General features: G+C 36.6%; 1 protein-coding gene across 3 annotated transcripts in view; it reads left to right on the plus strand.

The window, feature by feature from the left end:
• Positions 1–22314, plus strand: part of MYOM1 (myomesin 1) — a 149980-nt gene that overhangs the window by 12593 nt on the left and 115073 nt on the right. For all 3 annotated transcript variants that reach the window (XR_014807679.1, XM_003127844.6, XM_005665300.4), the window contains exons 3-5: positions 13719–13859; positions 20681–20912; positions 21866–22023. Coding sequence is in view for 2 of the 3 variants with exons in the window: in XM_003127844.6 (XP_003127892.3) it covers positions 13719–13859; positions 20681–20912; positions 21866–22023 (531 nt within the window). In the remaining variant the exon portion in view is untranslated. The remainder of the gene's footprint in view (positions 1–13718; positions 13860–20680; positions 20913–21865; positions 22024–22314) is intronic.

The following is a 22314-nucleotide window of genomic DNA, read 5'->3' on the forward strand; positions in this document are numbered from 1 at the left end:
ATGAGAAGCCAAAATGGGAGAAAGGGCCTTGTGTTACCTTCCTGTGCTTGGAGGTGAAACATTAGCTCTGTCCACTGGTGGCCAGGCAGTGGGTATAACTGTGCTTCCCCACAGAGCTGTCTGAGCTCTGGATGCCTAAGGGAGCCCCTGCTGCAGGCTTGATCTTTTCCACAGCAGCCAGTCTAGACGAAACAGGAGAAAGCAGGAGCACCTCAAATGAGGAAGGTAACTTTCACGCATCATCCTGCCAACCCTAGTAGCCACCTTCAGAGTGGGGTGGAATGTAGATTTCTGGGCTGCCTTGTAAATAAGTTAATAAGACTAACTTTTACAAACACTGGACAATTTTCAGTCTACTGAACTTATAGAGACTCGGACTCCGTAAGACATCTCCTGATACTATCAAATGTCCTGCATAATATAATATCCAGGAAATATGGAGTAAACTCTTTCATGTCTGCTTAAAAATATAAGCTATACTCAGTCTGGTTAAATTAATTTCTGAAAAGCCAGAAATGGCTGAAAATGGACAGATATATATAATAAGAACCCTGAAAGATTTAAGTCCTTCAGTGTTTTATCCGCTTACCTTCTTTGGAACACATGGATGCTCTAAGAATCATATTGAGAAGTGGCTCAGACCCCCATAGTATTTGCTTTTAGATCATGGCTATCCATTAGCTGTGACAAATTACTAAAAAGGAGAGTAAAATGTTACTTATCTGTTGAAATTTAAATAACGGAAAAAATAAGGCAATAAATAGGAGACAAAAATTGTGGTTATAGTCTTACTGTAGTAACTAAATTTTTTTTAAAAACTAAAAAAATGAGGTATTTTTATGGCTAAGAGACTGAGATGGAGAGGAGAAAAATCTAAGTAGGAGGTCAATAATGCAAAGGAAGAGAGAAAGGCCATGAGATTGTTTATTATGATACTACATGTCAATACATTTCAAGGATAATGTTGATCAAACTAAATTCATGCTTTTATCTTCTAAGAAGGCTTTTCCGTCAAGTGTATTAGTAGAAAAAGGACTCAAAGCCTCCCACTTACCCACTGACTTTGATGTTCTCCAGAAACTTGCCTAAGTGATTAGAGTGGGAAAGAGGAGAATCAAAAAGTCAGTAGACGGTGTTGAGGCTGACATGATACCCATATCAAAGGAGGAGCAGAGAACGAAGCTGCTGTGCATCAAAAATAGATCCAAAAAACACCTTTTCACAAAAGCCCAGGGAACATCTAATCTCTCAAGTTTTGGAACAGGGAGCAGTGCAGCCGATAGAAAAGTAGAAATGAGAAAATAGACTTCGAGCTCCCAGAGCTTGTTTGTTTTTACCCTCCAGCGGGTTCTGAAGACCAAAGAGATGAAACTTCAGATACCAGAGGCCTGGAGGAGGAGTGGCTAAGGAGGCCAAGAAGGACAGTTTTCTAGAAGCTGATCCAGAGTTCAATAAAACCACTGCCTTTTCCTCCCTTCTGGGAAACAGCTGAGCCTTTTGTTTATATGCAACAGTGCTAGGTTGTAAATACATAAGAAGATGCAGTTTAATTTTTTAAGTTTGAAATTAAATTTACTAAAACATCAAAAGTAATTTTCTTCTGATGGAGCTTTGATGGGTGATGGACTCCAGGTTGAAGATACAGTTTTAAAGGAAATTAGTTTGAATAATAAAAATGAGTTCAGCTTTTTGGGGCCACTCAGTCAAGTCTCATGGCAGCACATAGATAAGTCAGCAATGAAAATGGAGCTTCTATTTTTAAGCTTTTGCTCATAGCACTGTGTTATCTTGGGACGACCTACCCATCTTTCAATGTCCAGCTCTTCCAAGAAGGATTCCCTGATAACCCCAGACAGAAATGGTCTCCAAGCCTATGAATTCCACTTTTGTTTGCTCTAATCTTTCTGCTAATCTGTCTGCCTGCTTTCTGTCCTTCCATCCTTTCTTCCTTGATTGACATAATACAACATGTCAGGCCTGGTAGCATTTACTCCCATAGCAGATGGTAGAGTTCTCAGAAAACAAGAATCTTTACTATATCTAATTTTTCATATCTGCTTCCCACCCAAGTGTCTTTTGCACATAATGGATGCTGAATAAGTTTTCTCTTGAACAAATGAAATTATTTAGAAAGTTAAGGCTATTGTCCGATAAAGCTTGAAGTCAACCTTCTACAGCACCTTCTAATATATCAGCTGATTTATGTGCTAAATTTATGTTTAGCATTATAAGAAACTACTTAACTCTTTTCTAAAGCAGCTGTGTCATTTTACATTCATACGATTGTACAAGGACTCCAGTTTACCCATATTAGTTATTTTTTGTCTTATTTTTTATAGTCATTCTTGTGGGTATGTAGAGAGGTCTCATTGTCGTTTTTTTTCTTCTTCTTCTTTTGTCCTTTTAGGGCCGCACCTGTGGCATATGGAAGTTTCCAGGCTAGGGGTCCAATCACAGCCACAGCAATGTGGCCTCCACCATAGCTCACGGCAATGCCGGATCCTTAACCCACTGAGCAAGGCCAGGGATGGAACTGGAGTCCTCATGGATACTAGTTGGGTTCATTACCACTGAGCCAAGATGGGAACTCCCCATTGTAATCTTAACTTGCATTTGATGGGTAATAATATTGACCATCTTTTTAATGTGCCTGGTAGCCATTTGTATATCTTTTTGCTGAGATGCCTGTTCAAATCCTCTGCTTTTTTTTTTTGCTTTTAGGGGCTGCACCCATAGCATATGGAAGTTCCCAGGATAGGGATCAAATTGGAGCTTCAGGTGCCTGCCTACACCACAGCTCACAGAAACGCTGGATCCTTAACCCACTGAGTGAGGCCAGGGATGGAACCCGTGTCCTCAGGGAGACTAGTTGGGATCATTTCCCGTGAGCCACAATGAGAACTCCCTCCATTTTTAAATTGGATTTTTTTTTTTTTTTTGCTTATTATTGAGTCATCAGTTATTTATATTATATACAATTCCTTTATTAGATATATGTTTGCAAATATCTTCTCTCATTCTCTGCCTTATCTTTTCATTCTTTTAATAGTATCCTTCAAAGATCAGAACTTTTACATTTCAATAAAGCTCAGTTAATCACCACTTTTATTTTTTAATCATGCTTTTGGTGTTATATCTAAGAACTCTCTGGCTAACTCAACATCATAAAGAGTCTCTTTTCTTCTGAGTTTTATAATTTTAGCATTACAATTAGAAATATCCATTTTGGATTAATTTTTTGTATGTGATATTGAGGAAAGTTCTGAATTCATCCCTTCATCTATGGATATACAATTGTCCGAGCACCATTTGTTGAAAAGATTATCCTTCGTCCCTTAAATTCCTTAGTACCTTTATCAAAAATCAATTGACCATAAACAAAAATTTTATTTATGGACTCTTAGTTCTGTTGCATTGATCTATATGCCATCCTTATGCCAGCACCACATTTTCTTAATTTTTGCTTTATCAAGTTTTTAAATTGGCGAATGTAAGTTCTCAAAGTTCTTCTTTTACAAAAAAATTTGCCTATGTAGTTCTTTCATATTCCCATATAAATTTTAATTATATTTCATTTACCTCATTAATTTCTGCAAAGAGAAGAGTCTACTGGCAGTTTGATAAGAATTATGTTGGAAGTTCCCATTGAGGCTCAGTGGGTTAAGAACCCAATGCTGTCTCTTCAAGGATCCGGGTTCAATCCCTGACCTCCCTCATTGGGTTAAAGATCCAGTGTTGCTGCAAGCCACCACAGATGCAGCTTGGATCCCATGCCTCAGCTGCAGCTCCAATTTGGCCCCTAGCCTGGGAACTTTCATATGCTGCAGCTACAGCCATAAAAAGAAAAAAAAAAAAAAAAAAGAATTATGTTGAAAATGTAAATCAGTTCTGAAAAATGTACCATATTAACATTGTTGACTCTTTCCATTTATGAATGCAGAATATTTAGTTATTTAGATCTTTGTTTCACTTGTCATAAGTGTTTTATGATTTTCAGTGTATAAGTGTTATACTTCTATGTTAAAGTTATTCCTAAATATTTTATTCTTTTTGATAGTATTGTGAATGGAGTTGTCTTAATTTTATTTTTGCATGGTTCATCAATAGTAAACAGAAGTGTAATTGATCTTTGTGTTTTAACTCTGTATCCTGTGACCTTGCTGAACTCATTTATTAGTACTAGCATTGTGTGTGTGTTTCTCCTTAGCATTTTGTACATACAGGATTATATCATCTGTAAAGGTAGATTTGCTTTCCAATTTTTTCAGTTTGTTTTTTTTTTTTGGCTGCACCCTTGGCATGCATAAGTTCCCAGGCCAGGGATCGAACCTTCACCATAGCAGTGACCTAATCCTCTGCAGTGACAATGCCAGATACTTAACCTGCTGCACCACAGGAGAACTCCAATTTTTTTTTTTTAACTAATTGCCTTGGCTATTTTTTAGTATAATGTAAACTTCAGTACAATGTAGAATAGAAGTGGCAAGAACAAATAATATATCCTTGTTCCCAATCTTAGGAAGACATGATTTAGTTTTACAATATTACATATGATACTAGCTATAGATTTTTCATAGATGACCTTTATCAGATTGAGAAAGTTCCCTTCTATTCCTATTTTTTGAGAGTTTTTAACATGAAAGAGTGCTGAATGTTGTCAAATACTTCTTTTACGTCTACCGAGATGATAATGTTTTTTGTTCTTTATTCTATTAATATGGTATATTATACTAATTGATTTTCAAATGTTAAATTGACTTTGCATTCCTGGAATGAATTCCACTTGGTTTTATATGTTACTGAATTCAGTTTACTAATCTTTTGTGAATGATTCTTGCACCTATGTTCATTGGTCTGTAATTTTGTCATTGTTTTTAAATACTCTCTTTGTTTCACTTCGATTATACTGGCCTTATACAGGATAATTTTGGAAGTGTTCCCTTCCCCCGTTTTTGAAAAAATGTGAAAACGATTTGTTTGTTTCTTCTTTAAATATTTCATAGGATTTATCAGTGAAGCCATTTAGGCCTGAGCTTTAATCATGTGATGATTTTAAACAACTAATTCAGTTTCTTTCCTTGCTATTGGTCTGTTCTGATTTTTAATTTCTTCTTGAGTTAGTCTTGGTAGTTTGAATGTTTATGGGAATTTAAAATTTCATTTAAGTTGTTTAATTTTTTGGTATAAATGCATTTATCATATTTCCTTGTGAGCCTCTTAATTTCTGTGGGATTTGATTTAATTTCTATAGTGATGTTTCCTCTTTTATTCTTGATTTTTATAATTCACGTCTTCCCTCTTTTTTCATGGTTAATCTAGTGAAAGTTTTGTCAATTTTCTTGATCTTTTCAGTGAACCAACTTTTGTTTCACTGATTTTATCTATTGTTCTGTTTTCTCTTTTATTGATTTCCTCTTTAATATTTATTAACTCCCTTCTGCTTGTTTCATATTTAACCTTTTTTAATAACTTACAGTGGAAACTTAAGTTATTAATTTGAGAACTTTTTTCTTTTTTAATACAGACATTTAAATCTGTAAACTTCCTTCTAGCATCTGCTTTAGCTATATCCCATAAATGTTATGTTATGTTTTCATGTAGTTCAAAATACCTTCTAATTTCCCTTGTGATTTCTTTTGTTAATCAAGGAATTATTCAGAAGTGTGTTGTTAGTTTCCTGATATATGAGGATCTTCTAAATTTCTTATTGTTATAGATTCTTAATTTTTCTGTTGACAGAGAATATATTTTGTATGGTTTAAATTCATTTAAATTGATTGAGATTGTTTTGTGAGCTAGCATATGAACTCTCCTAGAGAATGTTGAAAAGAATATGTACTTTATTGTCATTGGGTAAAGTATTCTACAAAGGTCAGTTACATTAGGTTGTTTTATAGTGTTATTCAGTTCTCAATATGAGCAAGTTAATATATTTTTGCTGATTTTTGTCTAGTTGTTCTATCAGTTATTGAGAGTAGAGAATTGAAGTCTCCAGGTATTTTAAATTTTCTGTTTTTTCTTTCAATTCTGTCATTTTTTGCTTCACATATTTTAGGGTTCTCTTAGTAGGTGCATGTAAATTTATAATTGTTATATTTTTTTGAGAAATTGACGTTCCTATCATTATAAAATTTCCCTCTCTGTCTCTAGTAATATTTCTTAGTAAAATGTATATTTTGTTTGATGTTAATGTTGCCATTCCACTCCTTATGGCTGTTATTTGCATGGTATATCCTTTTCATCCTTTTACTTTAACACATGTTTGTCTTTGAAATTAGAGGGTGGCTCTCATAGTAGCATATAATTGGATTTTAAAAAATTCATTCTAACAATCTCTACAATTCCTTGGAGTTTTTAATCCATTCACATTTAATAAAATTACTGATATGGTTTACCACTTTTGTTATTTTTTCTATATATTTAATGTCTCTTTTGTTCATTTGTTCCTTCTTTATTGCCTTGTTTGGTGTTGAATGAATATTTTTGTTTACCATTTATTCATTTCTTTCTAGACTATATTTTTTGTTATTTTCTTAAGGAATTGCTTTAGGAATTACAATACACATATTAACTAATCACAATCTACTTCAGATTTATACCAGTAAAATATAGAAACTTTGCTCCAATACAGTCCCATTTCCTCCTTTATCCTTTGTGCTATTTTCATATATATTACAACTCTTTATGTTATAAACCCAACAATGCAGTGTGATAAGTATTGGTTTATGCAGTCTTATGGTTGTCAAAGAATTTAAGAGAATAGAAATATCTGTATGCTTATCTATTTACCCAATTATTTACTTCCTGGTACTTTTTATTTTTTGATGTGGATTTGAATTATTGTCTGATGTCATTTCCTTTAAACCAGAAGGATTCGCTTTAGAATTTCTTCTAAGGGTCTGCAAACAATGAATTCTCTTCGTCTTTGTCTGGCAATGTCTTTGCTTTCAGTTTTGAGTGATAGTTTTCTAGATATAGAATTCTTGATTTACTGTTTTCTCAGCACTTAAATGTGTCATATGAATGACTTCTGGATATGTAATTTCTGATGTGCAGCCAATCATTAATACATTTTTCCTCTGTATGTAATAAATCATTTTACTCTTGCTGCTTTCAAGTTTTCTCTTTGCCTTTAGCTTTTAATAGTTTGACTATATGTGATAGATCTACAGGTATATCTTTTTTTTTTAGTATCGTATTAGGGTTTGGTGAGCATCTTGAATTCATTCATTAATATTTTTCATCAAATTTGGGGAATTTTAGGCCATTATTTCTTCAAATTATGTCCTGTCTTTTCTCTTTCTCTTCTTTTTTCTGATATTACCATTAGTCCTATATTGTATGTTTGATGTTGTCTGACATATCTCTGAAGCTTTACATTTTTTTTCTTTATTATTTTTCTTTTTTTTTTCTTTTTAGGTTGGATAATTTCTATCTTCAGGTTCACTTCACTGTTTTTTTATTCTTCTCTATAAAATCTGTTGAGTCCCTTTAATAAAATTTTCACTTAAGTTATTGTACATTTAAACTCCAGAATGTCTATTTGATACTATTTTATGATTCCTATCTTTTTTTTGACATTTTCTCTTTTTGAGCCTTTGTTATAATACTTTCTTTTAATTCTTTAAACATGGTTTCTTTTATTAGCCTTTGAACGTATTTCTGATTACTGCTTTGTCTTTGCTAAATCCAACATCAGAGTGTACCCAGAGACAATTTTTATTTACTGCTTTTATTCAGTTAGTGTGCTTTCCTATTTCTTGTCATGTCTCATAATTTTTGTTGTTGAAAATGGGACATTTTAGATAGTACATTGTAGTAATTCTGGATTCTGAATTTTCCCCTAAATGTGTTGTTTCTATGGGTTTTTTGGTTTGTTTAATTACTTGCCTAAATGCATTTATAAAATTTTTATTCAGCACTATGTTACTGCTGATGTTTCTGCTCAGTTTTTTTTTAAATTATTATTCTCATTTTTGAGCCTGAATTCATAAGGATCACCTTGTATTTTCATAGATTAATGGCCAGTCAATGCATGGTTATACTCTGTGCTTAAACATCTCAAAACAGTAAAGCTTCCATCCTCTGGCAATAGATCTGTGTGTGTTGGGGAGTATATTTAAAGTTCAGGTAATTTTAAAACATGTATGCCCTGGATTTGTTTACCTATAGACTCTCTTGTCTTGCCTCTGCATGTGTACACAGGCTTACAGTCAGCCAATGATGTGTGGATAACCAGAGCGCTCTCCAATTTTTTCTATTCAGGCACAGGGAGATCTTATGAAGGCCCTGTTTGGTGGTCTTACTTTTCAAACCTTCCTGTTAAATTTCTGACTGATCTGCCTGTCTGCTGCTTACTTCAACCATGATTGCATCCTGAGACTGAGTTGGTGGTCTTCCCTTGTTTGTTTGCACTTAGATGGCTACCGTTACTCACAGTGCTGCTGGTTTTATAGTTTATCATGCTCTGCTCCAAATCAGGTCAGCTCCCTCTGGCAGTGAACACAATGATTTTATCACCTTTTCCCACCTTGGTAGAACTACCTTATGGACTGAGCTAGAGGTGGAGGTGGAAAAAGACTAGGCAAAAATGCCGCACTGACTCCCACTATTCATAACTGAAGTTCAGTATCTTTTGATGAATAACCACTTGTCTGTGTAGTGTGTGCCTATTGTTGGTTTTCAGAGCCCCGAATGGGTTGGTTTTTACAATTGTGTCTAGTTTTATCATTGCTTTTGCGGGGCAAGGAACTGCTAAACTACTCACTGCACCATACTAGAAGTCCCACTTCTGAACTGGTCATTTTTAATAGCTCCTTAGCTGATTTTGATGTGAAGCCAAGGTTGAGAGTCACTGTGATGGGGGGTGAGGGATAATTACAGGAGGATGAATTGTGATTTTACTTCATTCAGAAAATTATTGAACAATATCAGGCACTGGACACAGTGCTGAGGATTCAAAGGTAACTTGGGCCCTCCTCTCCTTGGGTGGTCATTGGCAGTGGGAAGATAGAGAGGGAAACTGATAATGTAGTATAACCCTGAGCCTGTAGGGATGGGTAACGCTGGGTTTGGTAGCAGTGTCAGCAAAAGCCCATCCTTTTTTTCCTAGAACATGTAAATAGATTGTCACAATTTTTTCAGAAAGTAATATAGCCATTAAGAAGATCCATACTTAACATAACTATGAATAAATTTACTCATCCTGGGGAAGTAGGACAATTTCCCCAAACTATGTAATGATTATAAGCATAATTTAAAAAAAACTAGCATTTTATTTTGTTTTGTTTTTTGTCTTTTTATGCTGCACCTGTGGCATATGGAGGTTCCCCAGCTAGGGGTCAAATCGGAGCCACAGCTGCCAGCCTACACCACAGCCATAGAAACACCAGATCCAAGCCTCATCTGCCACATACACCACAGCTCATGGCAATGCCAGATCTTTAACCCACTGAGCAAGGCCAGGGATTGAACCCGCAACCTCATGGTTACTAGTTAGATTCGTTTCCACTGCACCACAATGGGAATTCCCCCAAACTAGCATTTTAATTCATGTAAAGTTTAATGAGTTTTTTAATTGGACTGTGATGATTTTGTAACTTCAATTTGTGTGAATGAATTCAGGAATGCCAAGTCAAGATCAGAGTCACTATGGGCAGTGTGACATGGTGCTGGGGTGCCAAAGTGGGTGAAGGAAAGCCATGGAAATGTAGGAAGAGGTATGAGCACCTCTGTATTTAAAAAAAAATCAAATTTGGGCCTTAAATCTTTTCTATTGATTATTTCATAAAGTGAGAATATTTATACAGCAGCCTATGCATAGAATTTATAAATAAACAGACACATATAGGTGGCATGCCCCAATACTTTTGGATCAAGAAGACTCAGTCACAGAAGTTGGGAACCACTGGGATGGTGGAAAGAACACTAACCTAGATGGGCACTAGACCTGGTTCACCTGCCAATCTGCTGTGTGAACCTGGGCAAGTTACAAAGACACGCTAGGCCTTCTGCATCTGTAAAATGAGGAGCGTGGTAGAAATATTCCTGGGATCTCTTCCAGTTATGTGATTCTATAAGTGGTTTTGTTCTTGCTTTTCTTGTTAAGAATAATTATGATGTTGTAAGAGCAGAAGGTTATGTTGTTGTTGTTGCTGAGTATTTGAATTGGATGGAAGTGCTGGAATTTTTCCAGAGAGAGATTTCTATACCTGGGCTACATTCCTTCTCTGTGGGTGGGGCTGGGTGTAGGTGCGATGATGTCATACACATCATACATATATATTTTGTGTTTTTAGGGCCACACCTGCGGCATACGGAGGTTCCCAGGCTAGGGGTCTAATTGGAGCTATAGCCGCTGGCCTACACCACAGCCACAGCAACACAGGATCCAAACCGCATCTGCGACCTACACCACAGTTCACAGCAACCCCAGATCCTTAACCCACTGAGCAAGGCCAGGGATCGAACCTGCAACCTCATGGTTCCTAGTTGAATTCGCTAACCACTGAGCCATGACGGGAACTCCCACGCACCATATTTTTTTTAAATTCTGCTAACTTTAAACATATTAGCTGATAATATACCACAGTTTGTAGCAGAGTACAGACAGATGTACCTAGACAGTTACAGACACGTGGGTACATGCATGCACACATAAATCAGTCCTTACCCATAGCTTAATTTCATTGCCATCATAAATTGAAATTCATAAAGATTCAAAATTTAAGACTTAAAGAACATTAAAAAATAGTTTTAATAGTTAAAAGACCCACATTGATCCATATGTATCAAGATAAGGGTCCACTCAGAAACTGACTTATAAGACAGAGAAATTATTTTCAAAATTTGGATACTGCTAAAAGACCAAGAGGTTAGCAAGCCTTTGTTTAGCCCTTTGATGTATGTTCAAAGAAATTTAAATTGAAAAAAAAAAAAAGGAAATTTACCCAGCCCAGAGCAGTGGGTTAAGGATCTGGCTTTGTCACAGCTGTGGTGTAGGTCATAGCTGCAGCTCAGATGCAACCACTAGCCAAGGAGCATCCGTATGCTGTGGGTGTGGCTGAAAGAGAGCAAAATTTAAATTTTACATATTCCATTGAATTCCTCTAAAAAATTCACCTTTAAAATTTGATAGAGTAAAATGTTAGATTTCAGTGTTCATGGGTCATAAAATAGGCTATTGATGGCTTTTCTTCAAATAATTAGTTACGCTGATTATTGCATAGTCATTTAATTAAAACTTTGTGTTTCTCTGATCTTAGTCTTGTTTGTTAGCATCAATAAATGACTTAGCATTACTAAATAGTATGCTGGCATAAACTAATCCTTTACACATTCTTTTAGTTAGGATTCAAAAGCTTAAAGAACTTTAGATAGTATAACAAAGATTTAATAGTTTCTAAATACTTTGTATCTTCTAAATAATACATAAAATCATAATGCTTTTTATGAAGTCTTTTATTCCAAATGAAATATGACATGAAAACTGATATTAGTCCCATGAATCTTTACCATAAATTTCAGCTATTAAAAATCATCTGCTTTAATTTAACTGTGAGAATGGAATAATAACAGTCTGATACATTCTATGTAATAAATGCATAATTTTAAAGATTTATCTTAAAAAGAGAATGACAGGAAAAAAGAACAGCAATACAACAGAAGAATGACAAACAGTAGCTATTTTGATATAAATTTGAAAATATGAGCTCATGAGAATATGACTCATGACAGTAGAATGAAAGTAAAAATAACAAAAACAGAAAAACAGGAGAAAAATAGAAATGCAAATGTTCTACAAATGGAAAAAAAATGAAACAAACTCTGTAATTAATTTTATTTTGTATAGTAATGGAATTAAAGGGGTGAAGGAAAATACCACTTTAAACTTAGACCTGTATTAGCACAGCATGTACTTTGCAACCTGCTAGGGGACAGAATACAGTCATTTTCCTGCTGCCTGGGACAGCCAGCCAGGAACAAATTTCACCAAGCCTTCCAATTGGTAACCAATCCACAAGTTGAATTCAAGGTTCTAACCTTTAGTGTTAATTCTGATCGTAGAATATGAGCTAGACATTCACCCTGGGGGAGGGTTTGTGGGAAAGGAAGAGGTTTGCCATATCCATGCTACCACACCACTCCAGGGATTGAAGGCAGTAGCCCACCCTGTACTCCCAGGCCCAGAAGCCCTGCACTCCCATGTTTCCTAGAAGCCCTATGGTTCTGTGCTACTTGCATAGCAGAGGAGAGGTTTATTTGCATTGTTATCTATCCGTTGTGTACCATGTGTATGTTTGGGCTGCCTTCTCCTTTTGATTTAGGTAATCTTTTGCTTTTCCTAATGCTTTTTGAAGACTGGAAACTGATCAAGTGTTGGATACTTTTTCTGTTTTAACTGGGCAGCTTGCTTTTTCCATGCCACACTGTTCACATACTTCACTTTTTCTTCAACTTTTCTCTGCACCAGAGTCTTTTTCATATTAACTTTTTATTTTAGAATCAGTTCAAATCTAGAAAAAAATTACAAGGCAAGTAACAGAGGTTTCCCGTGTAGCTCTCTATTGTGAAGAGTTTTCATTACAATGTAGATGAAGGGCTTTTAACCTGAGTCCACGGGTTGACTTCAGAGAGTCCACGAACTCCTGAAATGTATGCCAGATTCTCTACATTTGAGTGAAAATGCATCTCATTTCATTCAAGAACTGTATAGGTTAAGATTGTACTTTTAATTTTATCCATAGTATTCTCTAGTTGCAGTCTCTGCTCTCATGTTTTCCTCTCTGCTAACACATTTTTTTGGTTTATTAGAACACTAGCTACCTCTAAGTGTACATTTGCACCAGTGTGCATGGGTGGATTTTTACGTACAGCAAAACCAACAAAGGGTTCTTTATCACACCCTGAACTTTTCTGAGTCACTCAGCCCTATGGTCACTCAACACTGTGTTCACATAAAATATGTTAACTCTATTGTTTGATGAGCTCAGTGTTCTTTCAAACAGAGTCTGTCTGCAGTACATAAAGGCCTCAAAGTTGAACCTAGCAGCCCTGAATCAGAATCGTCCAGGCTCCCTATCCAGAAAATTTGCTTTTCTATCAATCCCCTGAAAGGATTTGGATGTACAATGTATCTAGACCATTTATATAGACTGCCTAAATTTCCAACATTTAACAGCAAAGTGTATTTGGAATTAAGTAGGAAAAAGCCACAAAATTACTGTAGACCTGTTTTTCTCTTGTGTCTAGATAGAGTGCATTGTGTGAGGTCTTTCTCACTCTACTTTAGTTCTAAAGATAAAAGGTAATTTTATCATTAGCCATCTAGGATTCTGTGAAATGTCCCCAGACTTAAAACTTCCTTTTATAAGTCCTTTTAAAATGATTAACTATGGAGTTCCCATCGTGGCGCAGTGGTTAACGAATCCGACTAGGAACCACGAGCTTGCGGGTTCATCCCAGGCCCTGCTCAGTGGGTTAAGGATCTGGCGTTGCCTTGAGCTGTGGCATAGGTCGCAGAGGCGGCTCGGATCCCACGTTGCTGTGGCTCTGGCATTAGGCCGGCAGCTACAGCTCCAATTGGACCCCAAGCCCGGGAATCTCCGTATGCCATGGGAGCGGCCCAAGAAATGGCAAAAAGACAAAAAAAAAAAAAAAAAAAAAAAAAAAAAAAAAAAAGATTAACTAATATTTGGTGTTTTATTTTTTTTTTTCAGACGTACAGATTCCAGTTTGATGTTAGAAGATTATTCATCCAAGTTGAGCCCTCAAATAAAAAGAGCCAGGAAGGGCCTTCTCTCTGGAGAAGAGAAAGAAAATCTTCCAAGTGACTATATGGTGCCCATTTTCTCAGGACGGTAGGTATAGATTCTCTTATAATATTCCCTAATAATCTGGCTCTGATTATTAGAAAGTGGAGAGTAAATGCTGTCAGGTAATAATAATAGCAGCTGTCATTTATTGAGCTCTTACAATGTACTGGTTGAGAAAGGTCTGAGGAGCCTTGCAACCATCCACTAAGGGAGATGTATTCATTGTAAAATTTTTTGCCGTCACATAGGATGGTTATATGATGAGAGAGAATGATTAGAAACGTAATTCTAATCATGTAACTAGTTGAAATCAGAACCAGAATATTGGATGCTAGTGATTGGACCCTATATATAGTCACTGTAGATAGAGTAGAAAGAAAGGTTAAAACTATAAAATGGGTGGAATAAAGAAAAAAAGTCAAATGATATGTTTACCTAGACTGGATGCCAGGGTGGTTTTCATTATTATTCATTAGGAAGAAGAAAAAAAATCTTAGATAACAGAGACTAAGTCGGGAGTTCCCGTGGTGGCGCAGTGGTTAACGAATCCGACTTTGAACCATGAGGTTGCGGGTTCGATCCCTGCTCTTGCTCAGTGGGTTAACGATCCGGCGTTGCCGTGAGCTGTGGTGTAGATCGCAGACGCGGCTCAGATCCTGCGTTGCTGTGGCTCTGGCGTAGGCCGGTGGCTACAGCTCTGATTTGACCCCTAGCCTGGGAACCTCCATATATGCCGTGAGAGCGGCCCAAGAAATGGCAAAAAGACAAAAATAAATAAATAAATAAATAAATAAATAAATAAATAAACTTAATTATAAAAAAAAAAACCAGAGACTAAGTAAAAGAATTACAACATAAATTGAATGTTTGGCTTATGTTTATTAAATATAAAATAAATTTCTATTTATTTTGAGGCAGACTTTAAACAAAATAATCACTAAATCACAAGTCTGTACAATGCCAAAGTTTTGGTTATAATAAAAACGTTTTTTGAATGATAATGTATACAAAGAACTCTTGAAAGGAAACTTGTCTAAGACACCATAAGGGTTTAACAGGAACTTTCTGAGCCTTCCCTGTTTGTTTTTCTTTGAATGGAGAATTATTCACGTAGCTAAGGTGATATTCAAAATGAGGTCATCCTTTCCAGGCAAGTGCTATCAGGAAAATCAGCAGGCAATAATTCGGTTGTGATTTTGGGTGACCTGTTTCTGGTTCCCTGTGTCTCTTCTTCCCACTGCTTTCTTGATGGTTCCTTTCTGAACTGTTTCAGAGGCTAATGTCATAATTTCTCTGAATCCACTTAGGAAGGTAAGGGAACAATAATCTGTTTTTTGTTTTTTATTTTATATTTGTTATTATTATTTTAATTAATTAATTAATTTATTTATTGTCATGATGTATAGCACCTGGATGTGGGATCTTAGTTCCCAGACCAAGGATTGCACCCTGGCCACAGCAGTGAAAGCACCAAGTCCTAATCCCTAGACCACCAGGGAACTCCCCTTTGATATATTTTTATATCTGATTTTTTACAGTGAACTTGCCCTTTCCTCACGAAATCATCTCATGTCCTCCAGCCCAGTATCAAGAAATGATAATTTACAATATAAACAGTGATAAAATGTGAATAAAAATTTACCTTCTAGGGTAAAATTGTCACTGTATACAGAGACATGATACTATATATAGAAAACCCTGAGGACTCAACCCCAAAACTGAACTGAGCAACGAATTCAGCAAAGTAGCAGGATACAAGATTAACATTCAGAAATTAGTCTCATTTCTAATTGTATACTAACAATGAAATATTAGAAAAGGAATATAAAAATATAATACCTTTTAAAGTTGTGCCCCCGAATAAACCTGACCGAGGAGGTGAAAGACTTAAATGCTGAGAAGTATAAAACACTAATCAAGGAAATTAAAGAGAATTCAAAGAAATGGAAAGATATTCCATGCTCCTGGGTCAGAAAAATAATATTGTAAAAATGGCCATACTACCCAAAGCAATCTACAAATTCAATGCAATCCCTATCAAATTACCCATGACATTTTTCACAGAACTAGAACAAACAATCCAAAAAAAAATTTAAGTTGATTTTTTTTAAAATTTAAACAGTCCAAAATTTTATATGGAACCACAAAAGACCCAGAATTGCCAAAGCAATCCTGAAGAACAAAAACCAAGCAGGAGGCATAACTCTCCCAGACTTCAGGCAATATTACAAAGCCACAGTCATCAACACAGTGTGGTACTAGTACCAAAACAGACATATAGACCAATGGAACAGAATAGAGAACCCAGAAATAAACCCAGACACCTATGGTCAATTAATCTTCAACAAAGGAGGCAAGAATATAAAATGGGAAAAAGAGTCTTTTCAGCAAATGCTGCTGGGAAACCTGGACAGCTGCATGTAAATCAATGAAACTGGAACACATCCTCACACCAAAAATAAACTCAAAATGGCTTAAAGACTTGTATGTAAGGCAAGACACCGTCAAACTCCTAGAAGAGAACATAGGCACAATGTTCTCTGACATTATCCTTATAAATGTTTTCTCAAGTCAGTCTCCCAAAGCAATAAAAGCAATAAATAATCCAATGGGACCTAATCAAACTGACAAGCTTTTACACAGCAAAGGAAACCACAAAAAAAACAGAAATAAAAGCAAAAATAAACCAATGGGACCTAATCAAATAAACAAGAAATAAAAGCAAAAATAAACCAATGGGACCTAATCAAACTGACAAGCTTTTACACAGCAAAGGAAACCATAAAAAAAATCAAAGACAACTTACAGAATGGGAGGAAATGGTTTCAAATGATGCAACTGACAAGGGCTTAATCCCTAAAATATACAAACAACTTATACAACTCAATAGCAAAAAAGCCAACAACCCAATGGAAAAATGGGCAAAAGACCTGAATAGACATTTCTCCAAAGAAGATATACAGATGGCCAATAGCACATGAAAAAATGCTCAACATCACTCATAGAGAAATGCAAATCAAAATTACTATGCAGCTCCACCTTGCACCAGTCAGAATGGCAATTGTTAATAAGTCCACAAATAACAAATGCTGCAGTGGGTATGGAGAAAAGGGAACCCTGTTCCCTTTGGTGGGAATGTAAATTGGTACAACCACTATGGAAATCAGTGTGGAGGTACCTCAGAAAACTAAATATAGAACTACCATATGATCCAGCAATCCCACTCCTGGGCATATATCCAGACAAAACTTTCCTTGAAAAAGACATGTACACCCGTGTGTTCACTATAGCGCTAATCACAATAGCCAAGACATGGAAACAACCTAAATGTCCATCAACAAATGAATGGATTAAGAAGATGTGGTATATATACAATGTAATACTACTCAGCCATAAAAAAGAACAAAGTAATGTCATCTGCAGCAACATGGATGGAACTAGAGACTCTCACACTGAGTGAATTAAGTTAGAAAGAGAAAGACAAATACCATATTATATCACTTATACTGGAATCTAATATATGGCACAAATGAACCTTTCCACAGAAAAGAAACTCATGGTCTTGGAGAACAGACTTGTGGTTGCCAAGGGAGAGGGGAAGTGAGTGGGATTGACTGGGAATTTGGAGTTAAGAGATGCAAACTCTTGCCTTTGGAATGGATAAGCAATGAGATCCTGCTGTATAGCACTGGGAGCTATATCTAGTCACTTATGATGGAGCATGATAATGTGAGAAAAAGAATGTATATATGTATGTGTGACTGGGTCACCTTGGTGTACAGTAGAAAATTGATATAGCACTGTAAACTAGCTATGATGGAAAAAGTAAAAATCACTTTAAAAAATTTACCTTCTAGGTTTTATTTCTGACTATCATTTATTTTTCTTCCTTGTTACTGCTGCACCTGCTGCATACAAAAATTCCCAGGCTAGGGGCCGAATCAGAGCTGCAGCTACCAGCCTATACCACAGCCATGGCAACACCAGATCCAAGCCATGTCTGCAACCTATGCTGCAGCTTGTGGCAATGCTAGATCCTTAACCCACGATTGAGGCCATGGACTGATCTCACATTCTCATGGACGCTATGTGGGGTTCTTAATTTGCCAAGCAACAACGGGAACTCCTCCTTCATTTTTTATGTGGAGCCATCTCCTATAGTCCATTACTATGAAAATAATACACTTCATAATGGTGTTGACAGTATTAACAATCTACGAGGATGAGGAAGAGATGAACATTTGTTGAGTACCTATGGTTTACCAGGAATCTTTCTAGGTGCATTGTATAATCTATCTTGCTAAATCCTCCGTATAGCCCTAGAGAGGTATTACTATCAATTTTTGGACAAGAAAATCAAGGCTCAGGGACTTGCTGAAAGTCACATGGTCTGTAGTGGAAGAGCTGAGAGTCCCCCTAGGGATTAGCAAATGCAATTATAGTATGCTTCTGGAAAACTCGGTTTCTTCTGGATGGTGCTTGGAAATTTCACTTTTTACAGTCTGATAATAGAGTTCACTTTGTGTCAGCAACAGATTTTAAGTTGAAATCATCAGAGATAGAGTATTGGGAAGGCTTTAAATTCATTTTAAATTTGCAGTAATGTGTTTTTTGTCAGCAGGTTAGTGTCATATTCTTACTCTTGTACCCAGATAATAGCAGGGCTGTCAATGACTGTCCCAGGTCAGAAATATTCTTTTAAGTGTCCTTGAGCTCTCTTGTGACATAATTACAGTTTGTTTGTTTGTTTTCAAAGTTTAGCTTATTGGCAAATGGAAAAGGCTAGGAAGCAGTGACTCCATTCTGCCCTCTTAGAGCTATGTCTACACGTCCACGATTAGAGGGAATATGAGTTTAAACTTCTCTCACGCAGAGTGGTCTCAACTTGGGACCAGATTAGCATTGAAAATAATCTGTTACTATATACATTGAATCACGTTACAAACCTCATTTCAAATCTCTATATTGTATATGAACCTCTATAGAGAATTCCAAGCGATTCTCAGGACGTTTGTATGGTATTCACTTATTAATTTGTTCCCTTCCTATCTCATTCAAAAAAATAGAGGTAATTATGTTAGGACACTAAGCTAAAAGTCTTCCATTTTCCTTTTCTACCCCTAAATTATAGCATATAACTTCCTTGATGGAGGCTACTTATTAATATTTGGAGAGATAGAGAGAAGGAAAAAATGAAAACTTAAAGTTTAGTAAAACACAAAGTAGACTAATCTTATCTACCAGATAGTTTGTTAGTATTCCATGAGAAATTCCAAACTTGGGCAAATGTTGAGTCCTACTCCTCAGCAAAATATATAGATTCAGGTACCAGGAACTTGTGAACACAATGGCAGTGTTTGCTTAAATTTTGAAGTGATTCCTATAAGAAAAACAAATGCACAAATATGCCTTAAGAGGTCTCAGGAGACTCAATTTCAAGACAATCTTCAATATAATCAATATACTCCTCACTGAAACATCTAATTGAATTGACAGCAAATGTATTGAAGGGGCTTTAAAATAATCCAAATATTTTATTTTTATTTTTACGACTGCACCTGCAGCATATGGAAGTTCCTGCGCCAGGGGCTGAATCAGAGCTGCAGCTGAGGCCTACACCACAGCCACAGCAACACTGGATCCAAGCCACATCTGCAACCTATGCTGCAGCTTGTGGCAACACTGGATCCTGAACCCACTGAGCAAGGCCCACATCCTCACAGAGACAACGTCATGTCCTTAGCCCACTGAGCCATAATAGGAACTCCTAATAATCTAAATTTTTTGTTTGTCTGTTTTTTAGGGTTGTACCCGTGCCATATGGAAGTTCCCAGGCTAGGGGTCGAACTGGAGCTGTAGCCGCTGGCCTACACCACAGCCACAGCAATGTGGGATCCAAGCTGAGTCTGTGAACTACACCACAGTTCATAGCAACACCAGATCCTCAACCCACTGAGTAAGACCAGGGATCAAACCCACATCCTCATAGATACTACTCGGGTTCATAACCGCTGAGCCATGACCGGAGCTCCATAATCCAAATATTTTAAACAATATTACTAAATCACAGCACAAATCCTATCATAAATTATTACATTAGGCACAGCACTTTTGGTTGTAACCACTTACTTGCCATCATCATCATCAATTATGAATAAAAACAAGTCACTTTTGTAAGCATCAACACCTTAATTGTGAATTTTATCATTTCTTTACATCGGGGCTATATGCAAGCACAAATGAAGATTGTTATATTAAATACACACATGCACACTCACACACAACCTTTATTGTTGTGGAAAGGAAACCCAGTAGGCATAATGATGTCACATAAATTTAGGTCTTATTTATGTGTGCAGCTGCGCTGGGCAACACATTACACCATATGAGTTACAGAATCCAGATCAAGCATATGGTCATAAATGAGGATCACAGCCACACAACTGTTGGTCGTTTTACAATATGATCTTTCCTGGAAGGATATCATAACTTAATCTTTTATTACAGACTAAATCATATTTAAACACACTAAGGAAACCAAAGAAATGACCTTTGGCAAGTTATCTAACTTCTCTGTGTGTTGTTACCATTTATCTAAAGTAGAAGGATAATGAGAATGTGTGTAAAAAGCACTTGGCAAAGCACTGAGGTCATGATAGGATTTATTATTGTAGTTATTATTTGTTAAGGTGACAGTCACTTCCATACTTGAAGAGTTAAATCCTATTTACCACATTTTTCTACATCAGGTTTTCTTTGGGCATGGTGCCTGATGTGTAAGGTCTGGAACTTTGAACTTGGTAAAACTGGGCAATCTTATCATGGCCATCCCACAATACCAATATTTTGCTGTTGTTATATTTCAGCCAAGTGCATGTCAGTGGGATTACAGACACAGAAGAAGAAAGAATTAAAGAAGCTGCTGCTTATATAGCTAAGAGGAAACTCCTTGCTAGTGAAGAAGGAATCACAGCAGCCAAACAGTCCACAGTATCCAAACAGTCTACATCCACACTTCACCAAGAGGAAGCTTTTGAGAAGAAGTCAAGGAAAGTTGCAATTCGAGAAAAGGCGGAACACCTGGAGCTGAGAAAAACAGTAAGAAAAGACTTTTTTTTTAATTTTTATTTTTTGTTTTTTTAGAGCTGCGCCTGTGGCATATGGAGATTCCCAGGCTAGTGGTTGAATTGGAGCTATAGCCCCTGGCCTACACCAGAGCCACAGCCAACACAGGATCCCAGCCATGACTGCACAGCTTACAGCAATGCCGGATGATTAACCCACTGAGCAAGTCCAGGGATCAAACCTGTGTCCTCATGGATGCCAGTCAGATTCATTTCCAATGAGCCACAATGGGAACTCCAGAAAAGACAATTTAATATAATTTACAAAGTAGAAATGTATGTAACATTGTGTGTGTATGTGTGTTGATGTAGATTAGTTTGTTTTGTTTTGTTTTTCACAACTACAGCTGTACCATATGGAAGTTCCCAGGCCAGGGGTTGAATTGAAGCTGCAGCTGGCCACAGCCTCAGCAACACCAATCTGAACCCCATGGGCAACCTATGCCACAGCTTGAGGCAACGCCAGATAACCCACTGAGAGAGGCCAGAGATGGAACCCACATCCTCATGGACACTATGTCAGGTTCTTAACCTGATGCACCACAATGCAAACTCCAAGATTAGTTAGTTTCAAATGAAGAAATATGTGGTCTTGTGGAGAAACAAAACTAAAGGGAAAAGACATCAAAATGTATAGGTCAAAGAAAGACAAACTTAATAGTTCTAAATTCTGTGAAATTTTAGGTTCTACAGAAATTAAAGTTCTTGAAGAACCTTAAGACAACCACCTTCGGGAAGCAAAATATGTTGTCAGGTTTGAATGTTAAATATTAAGTGATATGTACATTTTTTAAAGGGCTGAGGAGAATGCATTTGATCTGATTATAGAAGTAAGGGTCCAAATGGAAAAAAGATCATATCGATTTTTACATTTCATTTTTGTAGCACACATTACTTTGATTTCATAATATGTTGATTTTTTTTCAGTTAGAAGAAACTGAGGCATATCATCGAAAGTTGAATGAAGATAATCTTCTCCATGCTCCTGAATTTGTCATTAAACCTCGTTCCCACACTGTTTGGGAGAAAGAAAATGTAAAACTACACTGCTCTGTAGCTGGCTGGCCAGAACCTCGTGTCACATGGTATGCTATTTTTGCGAAAACTTCTCAGAGAATCCATTACTCAAAGTGTGGCATTATGAGTAGGTAAAAGTCAATGAAAGCATTTATAAGTTTGTGTAGGTTTTTTTGTTTTGTTTTGTTTCGTTTTGTTTTTTTTGGGGGGGGGGTTGCACCTATAGCATAAGGAAGTTCCCAGGCTAGGGGTCGAATGGGAGCTACAGCTGCTGGCCTATACCACAGCCACAGCAACGTGGGATTGGAGCCATGTCTGCAACCTACACCACAGCTCATGGCAAGGCGAGAGAGATCCTT

The sequence above is a fragment of the Sus scrofa genome, chromosome 6 (assembly GCF_054392235.1).
Source record: "Sus scrofa isolate SSC_HxYL_T2T_F1_AM1 chromosome 6, Sscrofa_HxYL_maternal_Yorkshire_Landrace_v2.0, whole genome shotgun sequence".
NCBI lineage: Eukaryota > Metazoa > Chordata > Mammalia > Artiodactyla > Suidae > Sus > Sus scrofa.